The sequence below is a fragment of the Lutra lutra genome, chromosome 15 (genome assembly GCF_902655055.1).
Source record: "Lutra lutra chromosome 15, mLutLut1.2, whole genome shotgun sequence".
NCBI lineage: Eukaryota > Metazoa > Chordata > Mammalia > Carnivora > Mustelidae > Lutra > Lutra lutra.
In genome coordinates this window covers 64,996,404-65,010,716 of record NC_062292.1, presented here as the reverse complement: position 1 = coordinate 65,010,716, position 14,313 = coordinate 64,996,404, and the positions used below count along the sequence as shown (strand labels likewise).

The window sequence follows — 14,313 nt, the reverse complement described above, 5'->3', positions numbered from 1 at the left end:
TGGCTGAGAATAAGGAAAGCGTTGCCCTGGCTCTTGGCCCCGGGGCGTGCAGGGTCGGGTCGTTCCTAGTGGCCTTTGCCGGCCGTCTTTCCTGCGCCCACTGGCACAGCCAAGGAGTGCTCTTTGTAGGAGGCAAGGTCAGAGGAACTGGGCGTGCTGGACAGAGCGGGAACCTGGAGGGACTATTCTGAGGTAGCGGCGAGGCCATCTGCAGAAGCCCTTTGGGGATGGTCCTCTTCTCGGCCCTGACTTCCCAAGGAGCTCCAGCTGCTAACCAGCTGCTTCCTTTTCTCAGGAACGCCGCTTGATTTTCTCTGAGACAAGCCCACCCGTCCAGCAAGATAGAAGTCCCTCAGGGTGACGGTTGATTTCCTGAAGGTGCCCCTTGGCCTGAAGAAGAGCCGGGTGCTGAAGGAGGCGGCTGTGGGGCCCCCCAGAAGGCCCCAGCCTGTGGCCCTGGAGCGCTACAGGCACGGCGTTCGGACGCCATGGACACCGAGTCCCAGTACTCAGGCTATTCCTACAAGTCGGGCCACTCCCGCAGCTCCCGCAAGCACAGGTGGGCCCGCGTGGGGGTGATGTGCGTGGTGGAGGGTGTGTTGGGGGTGCGTGAGAGGTGGGTGTGCACGGGGGCTGCTGAGAAGACCCAGGTCCCCCCTCTGATCTTCTGTGCCCGCTCCCCTGGGCTCCTGCTGCAGAGAACCGCCGGGACCGGCACCGCTCAAGAGCCGCGAGGGGAGCCGCGGCGACAAGTCCGTGACGATTCCAGGCTCCAGGGGAGCCCCTGCTGGACAACGAGTCCACGCGAGGGGAATGAGCGGGTAAGCCTCCGTGGGCCTGGGGTCTGGGCCAGGGGACTTCAGGCTGCTCCCTGAAGCTGGAGGTCCACCGATGGGGCAGGGCCTGGAAACCTGGGGCTCTTTGGACAGAGGTCCTATCAGGGAGGGCATCTGTGTCAGACCTTTGTTCTGCTGGTGTCCCAAGGTAGGACCCTGCCTTCAGTAGAATTCAGGGAGTTCTGTAGAGATCCCTTTGGAGCAGCAGCCTCTGCCTCCCGGTGTCAGAGAGGTAAGGTGACCTGGGCTGTGTCCTGGGAATCGCTGGCTCTCTGGGCTGAGGCCAGCCAGGCGGGTGGGCTGGGAACAGCGAGCAGGAGGGCCCTGCGTGGCAGGGGGTCTGGGAGTGTGGGCGGAGTTTCCTTTGAGCGGGGAGGCGTGGGCACTACCCTCGCCCTCTGTTGTTCACCTGCAGAATCGCATCGCCTGGGTCTGGAGGGAAGCAGGTGTGGGCGGAGTCAGCCGGAGAAAGGAGGGGAGAAGGGGGAGAAGGGGGCGCCGGGAAGGACACTGTCATTCCCAGAGGGCCCGTGAGCAGGTTGCTCCTGCTCTAACCTCTGTGGCCCACTGTGCTCGCCAGCAGGGAGGCCAGTGCTAGATTAGGGCAGAGGTAGGATTTGAGGTGACTCTGGGGTTGCCTGTGTCTCACGTGCCTCCCGCGCTTCCTTCTGGGGCTGGAGACTCCCAGCTCCCTTCCCCTCACAAGAAATTTGTGTCTGACTTGGGGATTTCCTGGGTCTTGGGAGCAGATGAATACCTAAGGGAAGTATTCTTTCTCCCTCTTTCCCAGTCCTGTCCTCTCCCTGAGACCTGGCCTCCCAAGTTCTTGAAGGGACCCCGAGACATGGTCAGCTCACCTGCTGTGGGGGAGGAGGCCATAAACCCCTGATGCTTGGAGAGGGTAGGCCAGCGTGTCTGCGGGTCAGCCTAGAGTGAGGACTAGACCCAGTTCCTCGAGCTGAACGTGGCCAGTGCACACACTTCCTTTCATCAGATCAGGACTCTCCTCCCATCCTTCGGAAGGCCCAGTCACTGACCCTGCCAGGCATTCCTACACCCCCCCATCGGTGTCCTAGTCCTGAGACGCTGTCCCCATGCTGTCCAGGAGTGAAGGGTGTGGGCACTGATGGCCCCTGGGCCCTGGGGGCTCCTCTGTGGGATGGTGTCTGGCCGCAGCAGATTGCTTGAGTGAACCCCACTCTGAAGGACACGTGGGGACCTCAGCCCGTCTACCCCCCATGCCTCTAGCAACAGGCAGCTGCTGTGCTGCGGGCCGACCAGAGACCCGGGGTGGCCCTAAGTGTGTCCGTCTTCATGCCCTACACTGATCACTTGCCTTTCTCCTCCTTGCCCCCCAGGGTCCCTCTGGCCTTTGCCATACTGCTTTGTTTCAGGTCACCCCCTTAGTCAGAAACCCTAAAGTGGCTCTCGAGGTCTGGGGAGTAGTGCTTCTGGCTTAGCCAGTTTGCACGTGGCCTGCCCTCCGCCCAGCTGGCCGTGCCTGACTCTCCTCCTGGCACGTGCACCCTGCATGTCCTTGGGGCGCCTCAGCTCCCCCTGCCAGCCACCAAACGTTTGAATGATTCATGGGGGCCTTGTTAAAATGCAGGTTCCCGCGCAGTCGGCATGGGCTTGGGGCCTGAGACGCATTTCCAGCAGCTCCCAGGAGGTTTCCGCGCTGCTGTGTCCACAGACCCTGTTATGGGTAAATAGGACTTAGGGATTGTTGAGTGAATTCCAGTGATTCTCAGTTTTGGATGAACATGAAAATCATCGGGTTTTTGTTTTTTTATTATTTTTTAAGATTCTGTTTATTTGAGAGAGAGTGTGAGCGAGCATGAGCTGGGGATTGGCAGAGGGAAAGGGAGAAGCCGACTCTCCACCGTGGGGAGGGTGGTTGCACATGGGCTGATGGCCGTCTCTTCTCTCTTGTGCTTTGCTGTCTGTCCGCCCTCCCTTCTCCTCCCCACTCCTCCCCTTCCTTTCCCCTCCCTTTCCCCTATCTCCCCTGTCTCCTCCACCTTCCTCCCCTCCCTCCTCCCCCACCTCACCTCTCCTCTTCCTTTCCTCCACCTCCTCTTCCCCCTCATTACCCCCCTCCTCCTCTCCCTTCTTCTTCTCCCCTCCTCCTCCTCCCGCTCCATTCTCTTCCTCCTCCTCTTCTCCCTCCCGCTCCTCCTCCCCAACCCCCCTTCGATGCCTCTGCCCCTCCTGCTGTAGGATGACAACTGGGGGGAGACGACCACTGTAGTAACGGGCACCTCAGAGCATAGCATCTCCCACGATGACCTCACGCGCATCGCCAAGGACATGGAGGACAGTGTCCCGCTGGACTGCTCCCGTCACCTAGGTGTGGCGGCAGGGGCCACGCTGGCGCTGCTGTCCTTCCTCACGCCGCTGGCTTTCCTGCTGCTGCCCCCCCCGCTGCTGTGGCGGGAGGAGCTGGAGCCCTGCGGGACGGCCTGCGAGGGCCTCTTCATCTCCGTGGCCTTCAAGCTGCTCATCCTGCTGCTGGGCAGCTGGGCCCTGTTCTTCCGGCGGCCCAAGGCCTCGCTGCCGCGCGTCTTCGTGCTGCGCGCACTGCTCATGGTGCTGGTCTTCCTGCTCGTGGTGTCATACTGGCTCTTCTACGGTGTGCGCATCCTGGACGCCCGCGAGCGCAGCTACCAGGGCGTCGTCCAGTTTTGCCGTTCGCTTTGTGGACGCCCTGCCTCTTCGTGCACTACCTGGCCGTGGTCCTGCTGGAGCTGCGCCAGCTGCAGCCCCAGTTCACGCTCAAGGTCGTGCGCTCCACCGACGGTGCCAGCCGCTTCTACAAAACGTGGGCCACCTCAGGTGTGGGCGCGGGCCTGAGGGGAGGCTGGGGTCTGCAGGGCGCATGGGAGAGAGCCGGGCGTGGGGGCGGTGGTGAGGAGCTGGGGGGCCGCAGGCCGCAGTAGGTTTTCAGCAGCGCAGGGTCCTGGGGCAGGTGGGGCTGGGAGTTGGGAATGAGGAGAGAACAAGCAGTGAGCCACTGGGGACCTCAGAGAGGGCTGGACCAAAGAGGAGAAGGGTGTGGGGCGAGACCAGGGGATTTTGGGAATCACTTCCCTGGCCTTCTTGGAGGCACAGCCTTGGTGAGCCCTCAAGTGTGCAGTGGCTGGATGAACTGACCGGAGGACGGATCCCTAGAGGGAGAGATAACGGGAGAGTTCCTCTGCCCCTCCCCCTGGGCCATGCGTTGTTATCTGGAGCACCTCCTGGACCCGGAGGGAATCTTGGGGGACTCTTGGGTAGTCCTTTGTGGGGATCCAGGCCCCGTGCCCTTTCTTCCCTGGGCTTCAGTGAAGCAGGGAAAGGACTAGCAGGTCCTGGCCCCCGGGGAAGGCTTGCGAGCCTGGTAAGTCCACCTTGGGCCCTGAGCCAGGCTTCTTGGAAGCAGCTTGTCCCTGTGCTTGTCCTTTCCTGCCCTGCTGACCTGCCCATGATTGTCACTCTCTCCGGCACCCCTGTCGGTCCCTTCTCTGTCCCCCTCCTGCCATCTCCCCACAGCATCCAGCGAGTGGCTGTGTGGATCCTGGAGAAGTATTACCACGACTTCCCTGTCCTACAACCCCGCCCTCCTCAACCTGCCCAAGTCCGTCCTGGCCAAGAAGTGTCCGGCTTCAAGGTGTACTCCCTCGGAGGAGGGTGAGTGGCCCTGCTCCTACCCCCTCCTGTGCACCCTAGGCAGGGCGCGGTACCTGCTCCCCGTTCCTCTCAGCCTCTTCCTTGCTTTCCCCAGTCCCTTCTGTCATTTCCCGGGACTCCAGGCGGAGGCTTGCTGTCCCCCGTGTTGTGGCGTGTTACCCCCTGTCCCCCCATTCTGACTTCTCTGCTCACCAGCCCTGGTTCTGAGCCCTCGGCTTTCTGAGCTCCAGGTCCTCCTGCACCGGGGGAGCACATCAGGACTCCTGCCCTCCAGGGCCCTCCTGGTGGCCGTGCTGTGGGCCTCCTCCCGCCGTGGCCAGGAAGGTTGGGGGTGCCAGCAGTATCGCGGGGGTGGGCACAGCCTCGTACGACGTGTGAGGTTGCCATCTCCAGACTTCCCCGGGATGGGGAGCCAGCGCTCTGAGAGGTGACCGTGCCCACCTGTCCTGCTCCTGCGCAGAAAACAGCACCAACAACTCCACGGGCCAGTCCCGGGCCGTGATCGCGGCAGCTGCTCGGAGGCGGGACAACAGCCACAACGAGTACTACTACGAGGAGGCAGAGCACGAGCGGAGGGTGCGCAAGCGGCGGGCCAGGTGGGTCCGGGCGCCGGCTGGGTGCGGGCGGGCATCTGTGCCCGGCATGAGGGCTGCGGGCTGAGCGTCTGTGTCCTGCGGCTGCCGGGACAGACCCCCGTGCTGTGCGCCGTAAACCCGCGCACGCTTCTCGGCTCACAGTCCCACAGGTCAGGTCCTCGGTCTGTGTCAGGCCAGGACCACTCCCACTTGAGCCTGGGTCCTCTTCCAAGCTCCCCTGGCCCCTGGAATCAGTTCCTTGTCACCCTGGCCTCACGGGCAGTCGGGATCGGGCAGTTTGATATTTACAGCATCGTCTCTATCTCCTGGAGAAAACTCTTTTAAAGAGCTTATTGGATAAGATCAGGCTGGCCAGGGTCATCTCCTTGTTTTATGATGTCCGCGTCCACTGACTCTGCGCTGCAATTATATTTGCAAAATGTCCTGAGCGAGTGGAATACCCAGGAGCAGGGAATCTGCTGGAGGCGAAGGAATGGGGCATCTCAGAAGTACTGCCCCCCACCGTGCAGGCAGGGACCTGGCAAACCGTGGGAGCCTTGCCCACAGCAGTGGGCCTGAGGCTGGACTGGGCCTCCGAGCAGTAGCTCTTGGAGGCCTGCTCAGCTGATGGTTCCTTTTATCTGCAAAAAATGAGGTTCTGGCACTCAGATCTTGGTACATTCTGCGGTACTGTCCTCACTCCTCCCTCTGTCCCGTCCGCATTATTACGTACAATTAAGTCAGGCCTGAAGAGTCTTTCTTGGTACCTGCTGCTGCCGTGTCCCACCTCGGCTTGTTGGGATTTCCATGGGGCCTTGATCTGACCACCCACTGTGCCCTCTGCCCCTCCTCCAATGGTTTCCAGGCTGTAAGGGAGGAAGTTATCCCTTCTGTCCTGACATGAGGCTGGTGTCCCCTGCCATAGGTCAAAGACCAGCAGTGCCATTTCTTTTTTTAAGATTTTATTTAATTATTTGAGAGAGAGGGAGTGCGGATGAGTGGAGGGGTGGAGGCGGAGGGAGAAGCTGCCTCCCCGCTGAGCAGGGAGCCCAATGCTGGCTCGATCCCTGGACCCTGAGCTCATGACCTGAGCCAAAGGCAGATATGCTTCACCGACTGAGCCACAGGGCACCCCTTTATGCTTGTAACGCAGATTGACTTCTTTCTCCTGCTTCCCCTTAACACGGTTCTTGAGATGCACCCCTGCTGTGGCAGGTCCGGCGTGTAGCATCTCGTCGCTGCGCACGCCGGGGTGACGGGTGACTCCTGCCTCCTCAGCCATATTTGGATTACAGTCCTCTTCCCTCTTTGCCTGTCTCGATGGACACGGACGTTTTCATTCTCTGTCTGGTGGCCAGCCGGGGAGGGCTTCGCGTGTCTGTAGCCTTCCAGGTCTCTTGTGAATGGTGGGCTCACCTCTGCCATCCGGCCCTCATGTTCTTGCCTTTCTCTTCCTGGTTTGTAGTCAGTTCCTTGCAAACCCACCCCCCAGATGGATGTCAGTGTTGCCCCTGCTCTGTGCCTGTTCGTTTGTTGCCCAGCGAAGCGTGACGGGGGGTCTCGGGCAGCACGGCCGCTGCACGCGAGGCTTGCTGCTCCCCCTGAGCCCAGGCCCTAGCAGTCTCCGGCTTTGACACTGGAGTCCCTGCGCTCCGCTCCCAGAGCTCTATAGCTCTTTCCTGCCTTGCCTCCCACCTGCCACTGCACCGAGTGTGTGCACGCCCCCATAGCCCAGCCCTTGGCTCAGGTGGGTTTGTGTGCTTCCGGGTCTCCCCACCCCGAGCCCTGACCTCGCTCAGGCTGCTGGAGGGCTGGAGCCGAGGGAAAGATGGGAGGTGGGCGTGTGGTCCAGGCCCCTCCTGTCCCCCAGGCTCGTGGTGGCGGTGGAGGAGGCCTTCACTCACATTAAGCGGCTGCAGGAGGAGGAGCAGAAGAACCCCAGGGAGGTGATGGACCCCCGGGAGGCAGCGCAGGCCATCTTTGCTTCCATGGCCCGGGCCATGCAGAAGTACCTTCGCACCACCAAGCAACAGCCCTACCACACCATGGAGAGCATCCTCCAGCACCTGGAGTTCTGCATCACCCACGACATGACGCCCAAGGTAGGCCCACCCTGCCGCCAGCATCCTGCTGCTCCCTGCTCCCCCCACCTTCCCACGGTGCTCTCACCGCACCCGCCTCACGGCCCTGCCTTCCACTCGCCCCCCCCCGTGGTCTCATCTGTCATCCCTGCCCCCCCATCTCAGCTCTGAGTCAAGTTCGCAGGTGCTGAGGAGCAGGGACAGCTTCTGGACTCTTCCGGGGCCGCTGAGACCTGACTCCCATCTCTCCAGGTTCTGTGCGGTTGCCGTACCGAGTCCCCCCTGCCCCTTCACCACCCTCTTTGTGCTTTTTTTGAGCCATTACCCTCCCCTCCGCTGTATTGTCAGCCCCCTAGAATTGCGTCCTGAACCACCCTCGGTGAGCAGGGTGACAGCCTCCGTGAGAGCTGATGGCAGGGGAAGGAAGAACCGGGGGGGCTTGTGGCCTACCCTGGTGCAGGCAAGTGGCAGGGCGCAGGTCCTGACCCTGGGGGCACCCCCCTCTTCTGTGGGCTCCGCTTCCCCGTGTTTCATACGAGGGTCTGAAGCAGAGGAGCTCTGCCCCTTTCTGCTCTGTTGTAGACGGTGTGGAAGCAGAGCGTGAGCTGGGGGACTTCGTGGTTGTCTCTGGAAGCTGTGCCCCCGGGCTGGGGGCATGAGGTGATGGGTGGGTGGGAGAGACGCCCATGTAGCCCATGGCCCCCCGCAGGCCTTCCTGGAGCGGTACCTGGCGGCCGGACCCACCATCCAGTACCACAAGGAGCGCTGGCTGGCCAAACAGTGGACGCTGGTGAGCGAGGAGCCGGTGACCAATGGGCTCAAGGACGGCATCGTTTTCCTCTTGAAACGCCAGGACTTTAGCCTGGTGGTGAGCACCAAGAAGGTCCCCTTCTTCAAACTCTCCGAGGAGTTTGTGGATCCCAAGTCGCACAAGTTTGTCATGAGGCTGCAGTCTGAGACCTCGGTGTGACTGAGCCGCAGGGCCGGGGGCGCGGGCCCCTGCGGGCGGGGGGTGGGCTCGGCCCCCGTCTCCTGCCGCCTTTCGGCCCCTGCCCCCGTTTCCTTTTACTTGAATTGACTCCCTACCCATCTGCCCCCTTCCTTCTTGGTTGCCCCACGGGAGCCTCAAGAGGCCCCTTTGTTGTCAGCAGAGCCTGGGAAGCTCGCTCTCAGTCCCCAGCCCTCACTTGGTGTCATCATGCAGGAATCCGTGCCTCTCCCTCTCTCCCTCCCGGATGGTGGTCTCTCCTGAGAGGGGACAGGGCCCTCCTGAGCCCCCAGCACCCCCCAAACCAGGTTCTGGTAGCAGTTTCCGCCTGTGCCCCGATGAGATGTCCCGGGGCCCAGACATGACTCCAGAGAGCCACAGTGCCAAACTCCTCCAGATGGGGGGTCGTCCATCCTCCTGCCCACTCAGCTGGCCCGGTACCATCGCTGAGTCCTCGGGGCAGGGTATCCATGCGTCCCTCTGACTCGGCCTGGGTCGGGGGTCTCCCTGCCGTGGTCATTGGCTTTGTCTGTCGGAGCCTCCCCTGCACAGCCACACACATTCAGAGCAAGGGGAGATTCTGCCCTTCACCCCTAAAGTCTCTGCCTTCTGTCTCTGAGTCATATGGTCTCCTGGGACCATAGCCAGACTAGGCAGAAACCCTCTGTGACCACCTTTCCTGGGCCATGGGGGATGGTGCCTTCCCTCACTGGGTTCGTGCTGGGCAGCCACTGAGGGAAGGATGGGAGAGACCCTGGGGAACATCGCGGATCCCCACCCTGAACCTGCCTGTACCCTCGTTCCTGCCTCGTTGGGCCAGGTTTCCCCTTCCTGGGGCAGGATGGCGAGTAGACGCCAGCCCTGATTTAGTGGCTTGCCGCCCATGACCCGATGACCCCTGCGGTCTTAGACCAATGCTTTTCTTTCCTCCCTGACCCCCCCACACCCCCATGTGTCTTCTCTCCCGCGCCAGGGACCTGTTGCCTCATCTCGTTTGGGGGGGGAGCCGGTAGTTCCTCCTCATCCCCTGCCTTAAGCCCACTTCTTTGCCTCAGGGGTTCTCTTTTCCTTGGCTGGCCAGGGTCCCCTCCTGTCTCCCTGCCTGGTTCTCTGGGCGCTTGTCTCCCTCAGTGCTGGGGGAGGGGCCAGGATCGCTGCCTTCGTGGGTATCCGTCCCTTGCCCCGTTGAGCTTCTGTAGTCTCTACACCCGATCTGAATTCTCTAGAGTTTAGGTCTCTTTTTGAGCAAAATTCACCGGTCTTCTAAGACATATTTTCAATGTAAATCTGAGCCTTTCACTCAGACGTGTAGTTTTAGCCAAGGGAACTGGAACCTCCAGCCGGGATCCCCGTGGCAGACCATTGGCGGCAGGGCTGGAGGGTGCCCCCCTGGGCCAGGCCTCTGAGTAACTCGCCGGGCCCCTTCCCGGTCCCATCTTCCGGCAGACTCACTGGTTCTGGGCACGTGGAGCGCCCCCTGGGCTCAGATCCCCACTGGTCTCTGGCCGGGGAAGCTTCCTGCCTGTGGAAGGGCAGCCCTCCTGTTGGCCTTTCCCCCATCCTCTCTGAGAAAGCACATCTGTCCACCCACCACCTCCCAGACAAGGGCTCTTCGGCTCATGCTGACCGCCGTCCGCCCGGCAGTGGGTTGGGGCCTGACTTAGGCAGCGCCTGAGGGAAGACGTCCTGTCCTGGGGGTTGCGGGAAGGTATCTTTTGTTCTCTTCAAGGACCGGTTTCGAGGAGTCCCTCCTGGGTCACATTTCGAAATACCTCACTATCCTGGAAAATGGGACCTGGATGGTGGGCAGGAGCGGGGTGTGGTGTGACGGACGGACCCGGCTGGGGCGGGCAGACAGAAGGTATCTGGGATCCTCATTGTGGCCCTACGTTAGGGGTGGGGGAGTGTTTCTTTTCAGAACCTGCCATGTTTTTAATCACTGTGATTTTTTCATTCCTTTTTCCGAAAACAAAAGCAAACTTTCCCCCAACTCTCTAAGCACTAAGGGCTGTGACTGAGAACGGTAGTGTTTTGGTCCTTTGCGTTGGAACTGTGGTATCTTTGTCTTCTTTGATGATTATTATAATAATAATTATTTTTTTTTAAAATGTCAGGATGAGTTGTCAAGTGTTCGGCTGTGTGTGTCCTTTGCTTCTCCGCACGGGGAGCTGTCTTCATGCTGTGAACTGCCGTGGGCCCAGGCCCTCTGGGCACTGTCCCCCTGCTCCTCCGCTCCTGCCACGCTGGGGTTTCTTCCTCTTCTCCTGTGGGGGCCACACCTACCTGTGGCCCCTCACCGCTCCCCCAGGACCCTGGGCGGGCGTGTGGCCGGGTCTCCAGCATTCTCCAGCTCCCCGCCACCAGCGCCCCGGGGACGCTGCATGTCAGGCCTTCACCTACCTTGCCACGCCGCCTGTCCTCATGGGTCCCATTTCTCTTACACGACCCTTCGCGCTCCGTTGACTCGTTTTTTTCTTTTTGATCCTTCCTTGTTTCCGCCCATCTCTGTCCCATCTGAGCCTTTTATCTCGCGCTCCACATCCCAACCCTGCCACGGTACCTGTGAAGAGGCAGTGGGACCCCTCAGAACCTTCTCATCTGAAATACCCCTTCCCAGAGTCTGCGCTTCTCTGTGGGGCCCGAGGAGCTCCCTCACCCCTCTGCGCTGTACGTCCGTCCGTCCTTCTGTCTGTCTTGTCTTCTCTTTCCCCTGCCCTTCCCCCAGGGCAGCATCTGCTGACGGATTCGGTCCTGGTGTGTGACTGTTGTGATCTGTTGTTCTGTGCGCGAAAGGAAGGGGGCTTGTTGTTGGGTCCCTTCCAAGTGAGATTGTAAATGTAGAATTGGCCACTGTTGAATCTAGGTTTTTTTTTTTTTTTTCATTTGTTTGTTTCTTTCTTTCTTCTTCTTCTTCTTTCTTCTTCTTTTTCGTTTTTCTTTTTTTGGGTACAGCGACCTTGTGCATGCATGTAGAAAATTGTAAAATGTAAATTTTTTTAATATATAAAAAGCTTGTTTTACAGTTTGCAGTGGATTGAAACATAATGGCAATTTAGGGTTTTTTTTCTTAACATAGGAACTAAAACTGTACAAATTTTTTTTTATATAAAATAAAGACAATTGACTTTTGTGGGGGCATTCTGCTGTTTTTCTTTTTCTACTGGAGCAGAAGTTGTTGGGCAAGTATGTGCTCCGCGTAGGGGGAGAGCGGCCAGCAGGGGGCAGTGTGAACTCACCATTGCTCTGCTGCCTGCCCGCCCTCCCCCACCCCCCCAGGCTCTTGAGACTGGAAACTACCCGCTCCAAACCCAGATTCCAAGAAGTGAAGATTTCACTGCTCCCTGCGTGGGTAATCAGGAACGGGAGGAAGGAAAGATTACCTTCTGGGTTGACCCGGAGTATTTTCAGGAAGTTGGTGATTTCAGTCAACAGTGATATCTCGTCAAATCTCACTGGGAAAATTCCTGAAGTATCTCTCTTCTAAATATCTTCTCTCTCTCTCTTTTTTCTTTAATGATTTTTTTTTTTTTTTAATTTGAGAGAGAGAGCACAAGAGGGAGGAGGGTCAGAAGCACTCCCCACTGAGTAGGAAGCCCGATGGGGTCTCGATCCCAGGATCCTGGGATCATGACCTGAGCCAAAGGCAGACGCTTAGCCCACTGAGCCCCCTAGGTGCCCCTCTTCTAAGCATCTTCTTGTTCTTGCCATTCTCTCATCTTTCAGGCCTGGCACAAAAGGAATCTTATAGCAATAGTCATTTATTTCAGATGGAAGCATTCAGTTGGCAGGACGCCTGTAGCCAAGCACCAGAGTCGCTATTAGGAGATCAGGGTCCTTCTCTCAGCTCTGCCCAGGTCCCCGCTTCTCTGGGACTTTGAGCACCAGGCTTCGCCCACGAGCAGCCTTCCGGGGTTAACGACAAACAAGCAGCTGTAAGCTCTCTTGGAAATTGGCCCGTTTCCTGGATTCTGTCTTCCTCTCCCCTGTGCACACTTTGCCAGGCTGAGGATGCAAAGACAGAAGACTGGGCCTTATCCTGCAGGAAGAGCCAAGTGCACACGCGGCCCCAGGCTAGATCGCTCAAAGCACCGGTCCAAGTGCTGTGTGCCTCGTTCACGGGCAGAGCACACACAGGCACAGGCCAGACTCCGAGCAGCTCAGGGACCCTTCCTCCAAGAAATTTCCAGAGTTTGCTGAAGAATAAGTTTGGGTGACATGGTCTCCTTGAGCGAAGGGGCTTTCTCTGTTTCGTTCACCAAAGTACTCCTGGGATCTACAGCGTTCCTCACGTACGGTTCGCGCTCAATAAAAAGAAAATTATTGAATGAGTAATGAATTCAAAAAGCTAACCAAATGGTGGGGGCACAGGACAGGGGTCGTGTTTTTCTTCTCCCTTTAAAGTTGTGCTCCCATCTTTCTCATGGGAAAATGAATAAAAACACTTGCCTTGAGCTGTCATCCCCCAGCCTCGTGACTGTCCTTCTGGGAATTAGACTTGTAGTTTCACTTACTGTTCCAGTTCACCTCGGAGCCAACTTTTGACTTACTGTGACCAAATTTCTGCCCTTGCCCGCTTCTGAAATTATTCTCGCTCTTCGAGGCGAAGCACAGCAAGCAACACCTTGGTCTAGTGAGGCTTTATTCAGCGCCCGTGATGCCCCCAGCCGTGTCTTTAACCTCCCAGACCTCCTCCTCCACTAAAACGGGCCCCAGGAATGAAGAGATTTAAGGCCAGGTCTCAGCACTTGATCTGCGGGATCCTATCTTCTCTTGGGGTTTGCTGAATGAGGAAGTGATAGCCCTGACCATTGTCAGGGCGCAAAGGGCTTTTGTGACTGCTGAGAGGACACACTTTTTCCATGGAATTACTTTCCAAATCACTCAAGCCCAAGTCCACTCGGGCGCTGTCAGGATAATGCCGGACTTCTGGACATTTCTGGCCAGAAGTGGTTTTCCAGCCTTTGCCCCTGAAATGAGGCCAAAGGGAAAACCCAGGGCTGGGGCTCTGGGTGGGGGAAGACATGAGAATCTTTAGATACAGCTGTCTGCAAAACCTTATATACATTTTTTGTTTGGGTTCATTTAAATGTCTTCTAAAGAACTAAAAAACAGCAGCCTCACAGAGCCCCTGACTTTTTATATGTTACTTTAAGCATGGATGGAAATACTCTTACAATTGCTGGGAAGGCTGGGTGGGAGGAAGTCAGCCTTTGGAAAACTATCACAGCTTAGTGCGCAAGCAGTCATGGAAGATGCTAGAGAGAGAGTAGAGGACCACCCGCGTTGTAGAAAGAACTTGGAGACCAGTTATCCCTGTACTAGCTCTCCATTTTCTCTGTAGACGGATAATAGGGTCTGTTTCCCTCATTACACAGCTCAGCGCAGACGTGATATCCTAAGAACCCATAACAAGAATTGCGGAACTGAATTATGTGTGGAAAAGGAAGAGAAGGTACTGGCCATGTTGGAAAACCCGGGAAGGCACTGGCTTCTCTCATTCCCGTCTGAGCAAGTTTGGGGGACATACTGTATGCTAGGCAATGACATACAAAGATAAATAAAGCCTCGCCCCTCCTCTAGTTCACGGGACTTTGCCTAGTAAAACCACAGAAATTTTATTATTTTGTCACCTGTTTTCAGCAACCCAAGGAAGTCAACTTTACCTGCGGGTGGGACACACTGAAGCCAAGATTTGGGGAGAGTGTTGAGCCTGGTGGGTAAGCCGCTGGATGTCATCACTGAAAAAGAACCATCTGTACCCTCCGGTGTCCCATAATGGGGACCGCTTTGGCTGAACAGGATTAGAGGACTAGGAGATCTTCAGTTGGGTCCTGTCTTTCCTGCTTGCTTTATGGGCACAGTCCATTCTGCTCCCTCACCCAGGACACTGGTTGCAAGTGAAAGTGGATTTTTAGGAATTTTTAAGTGAAATTACTCTGTATGAGACTCTAGTCATGGCTATGTGGCAGTATAAATGTGTCCAGATCCACAGAAAATCCCAACACCAGGAGTAAGATCTAATGGAAGCTGGGGGACTTTGGGTAATAATGTGTCACTATAAGTTAAGCAGTTGTTACAAATGTGCTGCTCTGGTGGGGTGTGTGGATATGGGAGGGGCGCCTCTACCTGTGTGGGGGACAGGATGCCTTTGGGAACTCTCTGTA

The 14,313-nt window shown here is 57.8% G+C and overlaps 1 protein-coding gene across 1 annotated transcript; it reads left to right on the top strand.

The window, feature by feature from the left end:
* The first annotated feature begins 352 nt into the window (after positions 1 to 352).
* Positions 353 to 11,218, top strand: VANGL2 (VANGL planar cell polarity protein 2). Its single transcript, XM_047704853.1, has 7 exons — positions 353 to 559; positions 700 to 821; positions 3,057 to 3,671; positions 4,368 to 4,505; positions 4,899 to 5,101; positions 6,951 to 7,182; positions 7,871 to 11,218. The coding sequence occupies exons 3-7, from the start codon at positions 3,147 to 3,149 to the stop codon at positions 8,129 to 8,131; spliced, it is 1,359 nt and encodes a 452-aa protein (XP_047560809.1). The 5' UTR covers positions 353 to 559; positions 700 to 821; positions 3,057 to 3,146; the 3' UTR covers positions 8,132 to 11,218.
* Positions 11,219 to 14,313: the final 3,095 nt, after the last annotated feature.